This window comes from Ziziphus jujuba, chromosome 8 (assembly GCF_031755915.1).
Source record: "Ziziphus jujuba cultivar Dongzao chromosome 8, ASM3175591v1".
NCBI classification, from domain to species: Eukaryota; Viridiplantae; Streptophyta; class Magnoliopsida; order Rosales; family Rhamnaceae; genus Ziziphus; species Ziziphus jujuba.
In genome coordinates this window covers 20,390,475-20,404,724 of record NC_083386.1, presented here as the reverse complement: position 1 = coordinate 20,404,724, position 14,250 = coordinate 20,390,475, and the positions used below count along the sequence as shown (strand labels likewise).

At 31.1% G+C, this 14,250-nt stretch overlaps 2 protein-coding genes across 6 annotated transcripts; both read right to left on the bottom strand.

Annotated features, from left to right (window-relative positions):
- Positions 1–5,438: 5,438 nt before the first annotated feature.
- On the bottom strand, positions 5,439–9,865 carry LOC112491007 (probable zinc metalloprotease EGY2, chloroplastic). Of its 2 annotated transcripts, none has more exons than XM_048469989.2 (12): positions 9,561–9,865; positions 9,377–9,440; positions 9,073–9,216; positions 8,463–8,513; positions 8,248–8,358; positions 7,914–7,988; positions 7,708–7,813; positions 7,485–7,578; positions 6,754–6,907; positions 6,418–6,625; positions 6,079–6,239; positions 5,439–5,888 (listed from the first exon to the last, which is right to left on the bottom strand). In XM_048469989.2, exons 1-12 carry the CDS (start codon positions 9,713–9,715, stop codon positions 5,640–5,642), a joined length of 1,572 nt encoding a protein of 523 aa, XP_048325946.2. In that variant the 5' UTR covers positions 9,716–9,865; the 3' UTR covers positions 5,439–5,639. The 2 variants fall into 2 exon arrangements, with proteins under 2 accessions (XP_048325946.2, XP_048325947.2); XM_048469990.2 differs by having other exon boundaries at positions 9,079–9,216; positions 9,561–9,863.
- A 259-nt stretch (positions 9,866–10,124) lies between these two features.
- On the bottom strand, positions 10,125–13,511 carry LOC112490410 (uncharacterized). 4 transcript variants are annotated; one of them, XM_060819664.1, is made up of 6 exons: positions 13,362–13,510; positions 12,926–13,021; positions 12,716–12,814; positions 11,801–11,912; positions 11,121–11,448; positions 10,125–10,445 (listed from the first exon to the last, which is right to left on the bottom strand). In XM_060819664.1, the coding sequence occupies exons 1-6, from the start codon at positions 13,386–13,388 to the stop codon at positions 10,436–10,438; spliced, it is 672 nt and encodes a 223-aa protein (XP_060675647.1). In that variant the 5' UTR covers positions 13,389–13,510; the 3' UTR covers positions 10,125–10,435. The 4 variants fall into 4 exon arrangements, with proteins under 4 accessions (XP_060675647.1, XP_048325950.2, XP_060675646.1 ...); XM_048469993.2 differs by having other exon boundaries at positions 11,145–11,448; XM_060819663.1 differs by lacking the exon at positions 10,125–10,445 and adding an exon at positions 10,575–10,876 and having other exon boundaries at positions 11,813–11,912; positions 13,362–13,511.
- Between the last annotated feature and the right edge of the window lie 739 nt (positions 13,512–14,250).

Here is a 14,250-nt window from a genome sequence, read left to right as displayed (position 1 = left end):
ATTTATAGCTAAATATGTTTAACTTATTTGGTAAATAAAATAAAATAAAATATTAAATAGGACATGCAAAGGAATATTCTCTAAATCTTTAATTATATATATATTGTATATGCATGGGCCTATATCTTTAATTATGGTTACACAAAATAATATATATTTGGTAAATAATATCAAATCAAATATTTTATTAAAAATTAATTATATATATGTTTGGTTATATCCATAAAAAGTAAGATAATGAATAATAAATGATAAGTAATAATAAATAAAATAAAAATATTTCAAAATTATTACCATATGTAATTAAATTATATTAAAATTTAATTTTATATATATATATATATTTAATTGTATCCATAAAAGGTAAGATAATGAATAATAATTAATAAATAATAAATAATAATAATAAATAAAATAAAAAAATATGTTTTTGAAGGGAATTTGGAAAAATGATATGCTGGCACGTGGCGCATACGATTCTTCTTTTATATATTATGTAAATGATGTTTCTTAATTACTAGACAAATTTTATTTATACTATAAGATCTTTATCACATCTTTACTATGTAAGACATATATATACATGCATATAACCAAGCTCATGGTTTGAAATTTGAAAATTTATTTATGATCATATGGGATCTTACAGGCATATATTTTTAAATAGGGTTTTGGGTATACCTATTAAGTTATATGACAAAAAAAATATGTCCATATATTATCTGTTAAAAAAATTAATATAACTCATTCATGGATAGGTGAGTTTCAACTAAAAGTCAACAAATTATTTTTACATTGATCATTTACGATATCTTTACATAAAATAAATTTGATAAACGATTTGATTTCTCTAGTATTATTGTAATTTTTTTAATTATAATATTATTGTAATTTAATTGTGGAACACCTTGTTCCATATATTTTTTCCACATATTAATTTGTTCCAATAAACAATTTTCGTACGTCTAATATTATTGTAAATTAAGTGTGAAACACGTCTCTTTCTCCACAATTAGAATTTTACTTAGTTTAAATGTGGACCGCATGTGTTGTTCCACACGGCTACATTATAATTTGTTACACCCACTATTAAATGGCTTGGATAATCAACAAGAATTTGTTTTCAAAAATGAATAATTTCCCTTCAAAATAAATAAATAAATAAGTGATGAGAATTTTAAGACATACGTCATTATGTCAATTTGTGAATAAACAATAAGAAGTAGGTTAATTTTTTTCTAATAAAAAAAATTAAATACCTCACTTTCTTAACGAATTAATTATATATATATATATATATATATATATAATGTGACGATTTGAACTTTAAACCTTTGTCGTTGTTTATGCGGATATGGTTCCTAAGATTTCTAATAAAGTCAACAGAAGTTTCAGATCGATGCATAAGAGATTGACTACCGATATCATTTAATTTCTTAAACAGAAAAGATATACAATTGATAATTAATGAAGTGGGCATTTATTCTTATATATCTTCATGTATGGAAAAAATAGCATATAATGTTTGATAGGTACTCGAATATATTATGTAATGCTTTGATAGGTACTCGAATATATTATGTTTGATAGGTACTCAAACTGATTATTATATCATGCCAACAAAGACCAAATTTCCCCACAAGTGTATTACTATATATTGTGATCAATAACCTTATGAGTAAAAGTTTTTAGCAATTTTTAGTAACCGTTATTCTTATAGCTAAAGCTAATTAAAGCTATGGCCAAAATACTAATTAATGATTATAGTCGAAATTAGTTTTAGCTGCAAGAATTCATCTTATTTAAAATGTTTGTAGCCAGAAATGTTTTTTAATAATGAATAGACTTACAGATATATATATATATATATCATATGCACAATTTTACACATATATATATATATATATATGTTGGATAATATATTATCTGAAAAAATAAATAAAACAATATGTTTAATATATATCTGCAAGTTAAATATCTGAAATATAGAAAAATTATATATAAACATATATATTATATATTGTATAATAAATAGGCTAAATTATCTTCATTTACAAGATACAAACTCCTAAGAGATGTCTCAAAGGATTTTTGTTTAATAAATTTCTTTCAGTATGTAACCCTGAAAACTGAATATATGCACAGACCATTTCACAAGTCAATGTGATTCGTCATGGTAGTTGGCGAAATAATTACCTTCTTTTTTTTTTTTTTTTTTGGGTTTTCCTGGTGGGGGGGGTGTGTGTGTTAAATGGCGACATAAGTGTATCGTACTATTTGGTTCGAAGGATGGTAAATTTTATGAAAAATAAGATAAAGTAATAGAAATAATTTTTTTTAAAGGATTCTTTATTTTAACTTTTTAACATAAAAAAAAATTAAATTTAGTTTTTAAAAATAAAAAATTAAATTTATTTTTATTTTAATATTATATTTATTTAATTTGATGTAATATATATTCACATACCACTAATATAATATTTAAAAATAATCCATATAAAAAGAAAAAGAATTATAACTAAAGCAACGACTGCTTGTATTACTTCTTAAAATATTATTTTTATATTAAAATATGCTATTTATCATGGATAATATGTTCTTAATTTTAAAAAGTTTCTCTGAAAATTGCTCTATAACAAGATATAAGCAACAAGAACAATATTATGACCCAAACCAAAAAAAAATAAATAAATAAATAAATAAATATGATACACATTGGCACATGTTCTTCAGCCTAATTTATAGCTCAATGTTATTTTGAAAGTAGGAGACATAGTTTTGTGTGTTTTGTTATCTGTTTCCTTTATTTTATTTAATTCTTTTTTCCTTTTGCTTCTCTATTTTATTCGTGGTAAATCCCTTTTGCTTCTATTTCAATGCAAAAGGCTGCTTTTTCTGTTTCGAAGTTATTAGTTGGATTTTGGGATTATTTGCTTGTAGATGTTTATGGGTGAAAGTACAACTAAGGAGACTAACCATGGCACCTTTGGGCGGTCATTGTGGGCTCCACCATGAAGACTAAAGGACTATTTTGGTCTTTGAACGGAAACCCCAAGATGAGCTTTTTCCTGGTACTACAAAAAAGGGTTTTGCTTTCTCAAAGGGTTGCTTTCAGCACATGACAAATGAAAGATTTATATGGCATTAGACCTTCAAGCTCCAGGTTTCTCCAATCACAATGTCCAGTTTTCTCTCCAATCATCCTAATTTTCAATGGAATTAAAGTTACAATCGCAAACATGAAAAAGTACAAACATATGTAGATCATATATAAATTAAAAATAAATAAATAAATAAGTAACATGGTTCATCAATCAATATGATTCATACTCCACGTTCACATTTCTCAATTTCGCCTGCTCTATTTTTTATCAAGCCAGAAATAAAACTGATATTTAAGACTAACAAACCAAATTTTGTCTCTTATGCAACTTTTTTGTTTACGCAATGCGAAAAATCTGATTCGGACTTCATAAACCAACAAAAATTTATGGTTGACAGTTAGACAATTTCCACATTATCACATAGTAAATATCCTCATTTAGATGGTATAATTAAGGGAAATTATCCCATATGACTTGGTACAAAGCAAGAATTTAAATTTAATTTTTCATTGTTTTACGTCACGGTCATCCTTGCGCTTACGTTAGAAATATAAGTATAGTTTATATACTGCAGATATACATATATATATATATATAGAGAGAGAGAGAGAGAGAGAGAGAGAGAGAGAGAGAACAATCAAAAAGCGACACCATATCTTTGATAGAAATTTCAAGAAAAAGGTTTGTAACTTTGTATGAAGACCAAACGATTATGAAGGAGAAAAGAAATTGATGTACCATATTATTAGAACGACATGGCCACGGGGGCTACAATATGTTGGCACCATCACATTTATTTATATAGTAAGTGGATGACTTATGACCACTTTCCATAAATATATTTGTAGTCATACATGATGGTGCAGGTACCCAAATGATGTGCCACCACAAATCTAACATTGCAGCAGTTGTTACCTTCTTGTCGTGAATCGGCGACCACCCACATGGAACTGCTACAACCGCAGCTCATTAATTTCTACTATGATTTTATTGGGAAGGAACAAGTTTAAGTAATTAATGATCACAAGCATTAAGGCCATTTTTAATATGGTTTATGAATAAAATAATGCTTTTGAGGTTTTATGCTCAAAAACAGCTTTCAATAGTATTTGTATAATTTTATTTTATTTTTAGTTTTTATCTAGAAAAGTTTTTAAGCAAAATGTTCCTTATTAAAAAGCTAAATCCAAAAGATTTATGGTTTAAATTCTGTTGGATATAACTTCCTTTTTTTTATTCTTCTTTTTCAGATGTGTTTCGCAAGGAAACCATTTTCTTCTAACTTCGATATCCAACACTTCCAGAGTAGTTTTTGAACCTTAAAACTGATTTTAACTTTTCAAAAATTATGTTAAATGGGCCTTGGTATATTTGGAAACTATGTTACCATAGATTTTTATTTTTATTTTTATTTATTTATTTTGTCTTTCCACGAACCAAATAAAACTTTGATAAAGCTGAGATACAAGATTCAGCTGGGCAAGCGGGTAATGAGGCTTTCCATTATAATCAATGTTTCGAAATTCTATTGTGAAGAGCAAATAGTATGATAAATTGGGGGGGAAAAGATTAAAAAAATAAAGAAATTAAAATTAATACAGGGATAAATCAGATTGATTAATACATTTGCCACAAGAAAATTATCCGTATAGTCAAAATTATATTGGTAAATTGTTTAGGCTTTTTCAATTTTGCTATACAAAATGTTGTTTGACATGTCTTTTGAAATGTTGTTTGGTGGCTTTTGAGGCTTAATAACAATATCCAACTTCTAAAAATATTTGAACAATTTTATGGTAGAGCCTGAGGCTTGTAAAAGAACTTTAAAGGAAAGCAAGTGTAGTTTCTCGTCCAACTCTTATTAAAAAATATAAATTATAGAGAAGCAAAATAAATAATTATCCCAAAGAAGCGAAAAAGGAGAATTGAGAAGAGAAGCACAGGAATTTGATTTGTCTCATTCACCTAATACCCGGATGGTATGAATTGATTCTTTTTTTTTTTTCTTTTCAATTATTAACATTTTCTACCTTATACAGTTATTATAATCTTATTTAGTTATTATATTAGTTATTATAAATTAATAATATAATATGTAATAAAATATTATATTATAATAATTATATATCTATTATAATTATAAAAAATTACAATTATCAATTATAAAGTTATACATGTAATTCCATCAGCATTGTGGTAAATCTCGAACTCAAAACATCCCATTCCCCTTTTCCCTTCCGAAAGATTGGCCTATTCTATTGGGCGGGTAGGGAATATCTCAACCAGCCTCCATCTATCTCAAAAGCTTGATATCTCAAGTACAAAGAAAAAGAGTAAATAACAAATACGAATTTATTAATAAACAAAAACGACAAGTTTTTTATTTATCTAAATGATCTATGCTCAGTAATGTGTATGTGAAGCACTAGCTATACCACTCATTGTCATATGCTTTCGAGTCGTTTCTTAACAATCCTACTACCATAGAGTCCAATTTGACAACAAACATTTTGGAGCCTACTTGGGTTTTTGCCTCTAGAAACTTGTCATGACTTCTTGCGTAAAAGGAAAAGGGTATGGTAAGCACACCAGCAATCCTAATATCAAAACTAATACTCCAAGAGCAACATATTTCTCATCGGGATCCGTAATCTCCTCGGAGAGTGGAGCAATTGGCCCTCTCTGTAAAAAGAATATAAGAACTACCCAATAAAATGCAACATCATTTAATAGTGCAGATAGTCCTAGCAGCCCGATTGAAGCAGCTGTGAAGCGAGCCGAAGCCTGCCATAGCAAAGTTTATATATATCAGGATTGGCCCCCCACCTGTTGTGTTGCTTTGTAGGAAACCAGGATCAAAATCAGACGCTTCAATGGGTTAAGGACAACTATTGGATACTTATCAGCATGCATGCAAAGCTTTGGCTTCCAGTTCATTTCCTGTTACAAAACTTAATGAACTCAAATGACATACCTTTCTTCCCCAAATGGCAAAAGAAATTCTTCCCCCATCAAGCTCTCCTGCAGGAATGCTGTTGATGGCATTAATGAGAAGTCCAGCCCATGCCCATATTACAAGAGGGTTGACAGATATGGGAGTACTTTCTTTGAGAACATCTCCAAGTAGAAGCTTTGCTGAAAATAAAAAAACGAAACATCAGATAATGTTGTCCCATTTCATGAAACAATGTCTGGTATAAAATCAACTTGACCATTGAAACATAGAATAAAATTCAGAAGAAGGTATACAGTGAATGCAACAAGCATTAATACTCAGTCACACCACAATAAACGCAAGGAATGAGATGCTCACCAATACCCCCAGCAAGAAAGGATTCATGAAACACAGAAGCATCAACAATAACACCAATACCATCACTGGGTGGTAAGATAAATCCTAAAAGCAAAAGAACAAAACCCAAGCCAAATCCAGCCAAAGGTCCAGCTACAGCAACTTTTAGAAGATCTTCACGATTGGGTACAATATTTAAAATCCTTGTAATAGCACCAAAAGAGCCTATCTGCCACCAAAAATGTCATCATAATTTCGAAAACAAGGTACACCAACTAGACACAAAGTTTGAAGCAAATACAACTTCTCGACATATTTAGGAAGAAATTAACATGTTACAAAACAAGAAGATACAACCTGCCAACTTGGAACAAAGTATGGCACCCCAAGCTTAATTCCAGTACTTTTTGCGACTAAACTGTGGCTGAGTTCATGTACCCCTAAAATAAGTGCAATTACTATGGCTCCGGGTGCGCCATTCTTCAACAGTTCAAGATTGTCAAAAGTCGATCTGGGAACATTAGTAGTCTTGTCACCATAGCCAAATAATGAAAGTACACTAATTTTCTTTTAGGAGACATCTTACTTTTCAAATTACCTGTCTAAATATACAGACATCAAAAACCACAATTTACTTGGAAAGAAAATAAAATACTGGCATTCTCCTTGTAAAATAAATGAACCTCATAAACATGAATAATAATTAGTTAAATAAGGGTCCTCTTTGCAGAACAGGATAACATATAGGCAAAAATAAACAAAGAAGAAGAGTATATGCTAACTTGTCTTAATAAGAAGAAACCAATAACATCATTCCAGAATAAATAATTGAACAGTAAAAAATCCTAAAATATTCCACATTAAAGTTAGCTAAAAGTGAAGTGGTCACACATAAGAAACCCATAACATCTCACAATGCTCGTCCTAAATAACTTATTGAACATAAAATACATCTTAAAATCTCCACGTGTGTGCATTCTAAGGGCACAAAGAAAGAAAACATTGTTATTTTTTAGATACACTATAACTAGAGGATCAAAGAAGCAAGCACATTTTGTGCTTGCTCTATATGATAAGGAATTGCATACAGTAAGTTGGACTGCAATGCAGGAACATTCCGGAGAAGCAAGGTAAACACCGTGACCAGGCCAAAAGCTCCTGCTGCAAACCACTCTGGAACCGCTGCAAAGATTATGCCAAATAGATCATTCCACAAATCACATGCTCTGTGTCAGCTGTTTCTACCCCGCAATTGCTGATGTCCTATAACAGAGTAGAATAATAAGTGTAGTGAAAGAGATTAACAGTCACCAGTTGTCTCAGGTTGCAAGGTCTTTGCTGGAACTACAACTGCCACTGGCCGATCATCCTCAGGATTGACTAAAAGGAAAAGCCTATATTCATCCCCAAATTTATCCTTTACATGAATAGTGCACAAATTAATGTGGATAAAGATTTAATCTTGAATTTCTCCTAACCAGTGAATTAAAAGAAGCATAAACGCAGATACCTCATACCTGCATTCTCTTACTTATCTTTTCATAACTTTTGGAAGCCTGCCCTCTCAGGTTACCTTTGAACAAGACTCCACCCTAACAAAAGAAAACAAAAATCAATTGCTAAGATGAACAATGAAATGCTGGCTAGGATGAGCATAATACAAGTGCAACTTCAACTGGCTTGCTAGTATACTACATCCTTCAATTCCTTTACAAGGAAGACACAGACACTAACCTAATCTACATAGAATATTAATATCAACTTAATCAATATTAAAGTTACATTTCCATCTTTACTCACAGAATTAAGTTGTGACAAGCCCAAATAAGTTATATAAACTAATTAATTTACCTCATAAGGATCCTGGCTTGTCACGAAAAAAGTGTCAAAGCCAAATACTTGGCTCTTAAGTATTTCAATTGTTTCCTTTGGAATCTTGATTTGTTCATCCAACTGCTGCGGCTGCTCAGCAAATTATTAGGGAAAATATGTCACAAGAAAACATGACAAGAAAATTCCTTTAGTAGTACGGAGGGAAAATAAAATAGGGAACTATTCATAATCACCTTCACACCTGGCAGAGGTGATCCACTGGCAACTTCAGCATTGTCAACATCCTGTTTCATACACACGAGCAAATAATTTAATAGAAGAAGAAAACAATAGTAAAAGCCATGCATATTAATAAAAGAAACAAAGATATTTTTCCTCACTTGCTTAAAGGAAAGTTTTTTCTATAGCCGAAGGTAAACCAACAAACAGGTGGGTCTCTTCCATAGGGAAAATGGTGTTATCAGACAATCAGCCTATACATGAAATTTAAACTTGAAATTGACATGGCAAACCACCTCCAACTTCTAGGCACTACATGGACATCTAAAAACCGGTTTTCATAACCCAAGATGTGGATAAGTTCCTCCACGTAGGAGTCAATATTTCAATGTATAGGCAGTAGTTATGAACGAACTACACCCTTTATCAGTTCACATTGACTTAAACGAAAAAGTGCAATAACTATCACCAACAAAAATGCAAGACACTTGAATAGGAATTAATTTCGCTTTTATCCAACTAGTCGGAGTCAGAGAGAGCAATCATTTCTAATTAAAAATCAAAACTAGCAAATCCACAATTTTAAAGGAATGAGAATCTTTAAATAAAAAAGAGAAATTATACACATACACCGCCTTGTGCATTAGTTTCTGCATCACTGTTGTTTATTTGCTCTGCTGCTACAGGCTTAGAATCAAGATGAGAACTCTCTTGCCCAATGGAATCGGTGGGAGGCCGCTCTGCCTCATCTTCTTGTAATTCTTTTTCCTTTTAACATATAAAAAGAAATCAAAAAATAAAAAATAAAAAAAGGCTCAATATGTTTAACAAGTTCGGCTAAAATGTTGACAAAGACGCATTTAATTGTACCATAAGCTTATAATTTCGATAAATTAAACAAACTTTTTCGAATACATAACAACAATACCTTATCATTATTGCTATCTGGTTCGGTCTGCGTCTCAGATGCTCTACAAAAAGTCCATCGCTTCCTGCAAAAAGCTCAATGTACCACCATAATTAAAAAACAAACTAACGAAGAAAATTTTTGATTGCCTTGCAAACTAATCAATGAAAAAAAAACATTAAAAAAAAAAAAAAAAAACTGTCACCTCGAAACCTGATGGAACTTCAATCCGCTCCTTGTACACTGTTTTAGCTGAAAACTAACTGAGGGAACCAAACAATGCTGTAAACGAAGATTACAGCAAGTGCTGCACGGCGATAAGGCAGAGTAATTCCCGCGAAAAGTTGCCGGACAGTTCATTTTTTTTCCAGTGAGAGTCGACGGAAAGTTTTAGTTTTGCCGAAACCCTATCGCCATTGAAGCTCTGAGTTAAAAGAGTTTTTGAAGAGAGTGTGAGAGGTTGAAGAGAGAGGCTTTTAGTCCGAAACTTGAAGATCCTGATTTTATCCGATTCTTATCCTTGGACAAGAAACCGAGATAGAATTACAAAACGTTAAAAAATATATCCTCTCTATTTTTTTGTTCCTTGTGTAAAATACGCGCGTAACGATTTTTCATTTTCTTTTTCCTTTTTTTTTTTTAATTTTATTTTGATAAAGTTTGTTTATCCAAACTGAACCTCGGATTATGAACATTGATGAGCCACGTGTATCCGTTATGGCGATCAAGTTATTCATTAAAAAAAAAATGAAAATTATATTACAAGAAAATTAAATTAGTATTTATTCTCTTTTCAAAAAAAAAAAAAAAAAAGAATATTAGAAACCATTAAGTTTTTATTGAGAGCCTCCTGATATTTTGCTTGGTATTAAATTTGATTGGTAATTTATCAAAAAAATAAATATTTAATTGGTATTATGAAAACATTTTTTTTTAAATAGGGAAAAAAAAAAAAAAGTTCATTCCAAAGTTCTAAATGCTTAAAGACCCTTTCATTTTGGAGGTATTATAGGCTTCCTCGGCCTCGGGGCTACTAGAATTTCTTTTGCCCATTCAGCAAAATCTGTTGTCTTCTCCATTTTATAGATAACTGTGTTACAAAATTAGATAATTTCAATTATAAGCTAATCTTTTATTAAAAAGAAACAAACTAAAAAATTATAAGATAATCACAAATCAAAATATTAATCATTGTTATAACATGTTTCCTTTTTATTACTTTAAATAACTCCAGTATTCAGATGTTCTGACCTGCTTATGCACCATGTTTTAAATTTCCTAACACTTTCAGTCAGCAATTAATATTTGATGGTAAGAATTAAGAGGCACCAAAATCTATCTCCTGAATATTATTTTCCCGACTGTCCATGCATGTTGAAATAATCATGAAGCCAACAAATTCTCATGCAAGGAAATAAGTTAAAACTTCCAAAATACCAAAACATATTGCATCAAATGCTGAAATACTACTAATAAACTGAATTTTTCTGTGCATTCCGTTCACTGTTATAAGAAGTGAATCTGTAAAAGAAATGTAAGTGAACTAGTTCAGTTGTTTCTCCATACCAAGTTATTTAACTTTAACATAAGTGTTAATATCTAAGTGGTAACGCATAGATTTGTGCTGAAATCTAACAAAGGAAACAGCTATCCTTCTCTGACTTTGTGTGTAACAGTTCTGTGATTTATGTACATCCACCATTATTTCCAGAAAAAGAAGGTTATAATTTATACACATGAGAAATGAAGAGTGATAAAGCCTTACATAACTTCAGGCCTCTCATCCCACCTTGTCTTGCGCTTTCTCTTCCTATTCCGTCCAACAAGCAACTTTTCCGAACATTGTGGCAATGGTTCCACATGATCATCCTCCTCATCTTCAGAAAGCCAGCCATAGCAAGGTCTACGTGTCCCGGTTGAAACACCATCCACCAATTGCTGGGAGCCACCGAGGATATTCCTATGATATTTAGCAGATCCAGAATCCTTAACAATGCGTCCTGCAATAAAATCCACATTCCTTTTCCCAGAGTTCAGGTCCATATTTCTCATGCCTCTTTCTGCTTCTCCTATTGGGAGACACTCCTTAACAGCTACAAAACAAAACATAAATTTATAAATGAAATATAAAACTATAGCGTCTTTTTGCAATTGCACACTACAGGATCTACATAAACATGTCAACAATAACCATTCTGAGCAACCATGTAGAATCTCTATTTCTTTGTTTAAGAAAAAAAAAATGTAAGTCCCAAATTTATTGAAAATGGATCCACTATACCCATCAACATTATGAGAAGGAAAAAAAAAAAGCCGTACCCGATTATCAGAAAAAAGAAAAACTTGAGGGAAGAATCTTGAAAATCTCTAGGAACCAGCCATTCTTGTTTGTATAAATGGTACGGTATATTTAACTATGAAGATAAAATTCAGAAAATCAATTACCATAGTTATTACTTAGTGAGACAGAGTCCAAAGATTCATTGGTTGCTGAAGTCCCAGCTACTGATGTTTCAGTATCTTCTCTGTCTCTCTCTCCATCTCGTAATGAAGTATCCTTTGGAAGAGTGTTAAAGAGACATTAATAAAATTATATGTGTTCGAAATGTACAAAATAAAGTCTTCACATAAATATACAGGGTCAAAACAGCACCATGGATCCTTGAATAATAAAAGACACTGGTTAAACCAGAGAATTCTTAAGGCATTCATTCTCCCCAAAAGAAACAGAAAATCAAATGCACAAGAGATGGTGATCATAAGGGATTGGATCTTATATTTTCTTGCATACTATAGAACTTTCCCTATGGAAACTTGGGAGCACGAATATGGCATTGGCAAGGTAACTTGCTATCTATACGAAGTCTAGATATTAAAACACAATGATATCAAGTCTAAGGATTCAATGACTTTTAAAGTAGAAAGTATTTTTGACATCTTTCATAGTTCCCAATTCAATAAGCTACCAATAAACACAATAGTTTCTTATTAAAGTTACCAGTCAATAATAATAAAATTAGAAAAATTAGATGCATAAACTTTAAGTTAATTGGAGAAGGAAACGTTATTAATTCTTGGGGACAAAACAACACTATTACACAACTGCTTTCACAACTGCTTTCCAGCTAATTTTCATGTTCTATCCTTCTAAAAATATAGGTGCCAACTGTTAAAATTCTTCACTAATAGTATTTTCCATTAAAGTGAAGCTCATTGATTTCCCAAGGCATTAAATGGTGGAAGATCTTACATTCAAATTTTCAAATTCTTCTTTTTCTATCCTCAGCAAATTAACAGAGCATTAGCAATATACAAGAAGAAAAAAATTATAGCAAATAACAACATTAAGTACAAACTAACCTTTTGACCAGAATTGTCATTTTGTTTCTGAAGAAGGACGTTTATGAGGAGCAGATAAGAAGTCTCTTCAATGAAGATCCATCCCTCATCTCCATAAACCTAAAGCAATATATCAACCAAAACCCCAAACATGAGAAATGTTGGTGCTTCGAAAGAATAAAAAGATTTATTTAATAATTAAAAAAATAATAAATAATAAAAAAAACCCACTTTCAAGAGTTCATCGACTGTTTCAGAAACCAATTTCTCAGAAAACCCCATGGCAGCCATGGCGTCCAGAGCAGCGTCCAACCGTCTATTTCCTTTCTGCAAGAACAATATATCCAAACAGACCAAAAAGGGTTAAATAATAATAATAATAATAATAATAATAAAGGCAAAGATATAGAAAAATGTTGGGAAAAAAAAATTCGTATGAGTGCTCCACACAACATGTGAAAATATAAGAAATGAAGAAAATGGTAAAGAAATGTGAGGGATGTCTATGGCTCATTTGAAGAAGAGAAAAACAAAGTGGGAAAAAAGAGTAAGAAAGCAAGGGAAAATATGAGAAAATGTAAGAGTTACAAGGGAAAGAGATGATGAAGAAGAAAATAGGGAAAAATAATAAAAAATAAAAAGCATAAGAAAGAGGAAAAAAAAAAACCTTTCTGGGTCTTTCAAGCGGAGCCATTATCACAAGCAAGCAGTGTCTTCCTCTGTGTGGAGTTTGGACAGAGTCAATAAGCAGAGAATCTGAAAGGGGCCTTGCTTGTCCGCTGCTACTTGTAATTCAAAGAATATGTCTGTCTTTTTCTACATCACAGTTTCCGTATGTTATGTACGTGGCAGTCTCTTATTAGCAAAACATTATTAGAATATTAATCATTGATGGTGACTCCCCTGCATAAATCCTAGATGAACCAACATACGGAGCTGACATTTTAGCCAAACTTACCTGTTGATGGCAAACTAATAAAGTCATAGGTAGATTCGTAACCTTTTGGCTTCACGTGCAGTTATTCCCCAAGCTCAGGTTTACGCCAAGTCACAAGCTTGAAAAAATATCACCCAAAAATAACAAAGAATATCAAGTGAAGCACTAATACATAGTGATCCAAATAATTTTGTACATAAAGCAAAGTAATATGGAAAAAAATAGTTTAGGGTGAGAAGGGAAGCAAACTTTGTAATATATTTGTTATAAATGATTTTTATATTTAGCTAAAGTAAGTAGATAATGGATTATAAGCTTGGATATAAAAGAAAAGGGGTGTGTCCTAAAAATATGGAAATAGTTCGAAGGTTTGGATTCTATAGCTAAGCAGAGTAATTCTAAAGTTGTAGAGCTTGTACCATGGTATCTTAGATTTTTCTCCTAAGGTATCTAAATGGAAGATAAAAGTTCCTTTATATAAGGCACTAAACCTTCTTCCAATCTTCCTTAATAAGTTTGTTACCTTTTCAATAATAACAAGATCTTAGTAATAATGGCGGATGAAAGAAAAGAAAAAGTTGAAAATGAAATTTAATTTCCTTATTTGGCAGTTAATAGA

Coding starts and splice junctions, on each gene's coding strand:
- LOC112491007 (XM_048469989.2), bottom strand. CDS start 9,715: ATGAACTGTCCGGCAACTTTTCGCGGGAATTACTCTGCCTTATCGCCG. Junction 7,989..8,247: donor CAAGCCAGGATCCTTATGAG/GTAAATTAATTA, acceptor TTCTTTTGTTAG/GGTGGAGTCTTGTTCAAAGG. Junction 7,579..7,707: donor CTTGCAACCTGAGACAACTG/GTGACTGTTAAT, acceptor TAATCTTTGCAG/CGGTTCCAGAGTGGTTTGCA.
- LOC112490410 (XM_060819662.1), bottom strand. CDS start 13,388: ATGGCTCCGCTTGAAAGACCCAGAAAG. Junction 13,022..13,361: donor CGCTTGAAAGACCCAGAAAG/GTTTTTTTTTTT, acceptor TTGTTCTTGCAG/AAAGGAAATAGACGGTTGGA. Junction 10,877..11,120: donor GATGAGAGGCCTGAAGTTAT/GTAAGGCTTTAT, acceptor TTTCTTTTACAG/ATTCACTTCTTATAACAGTG.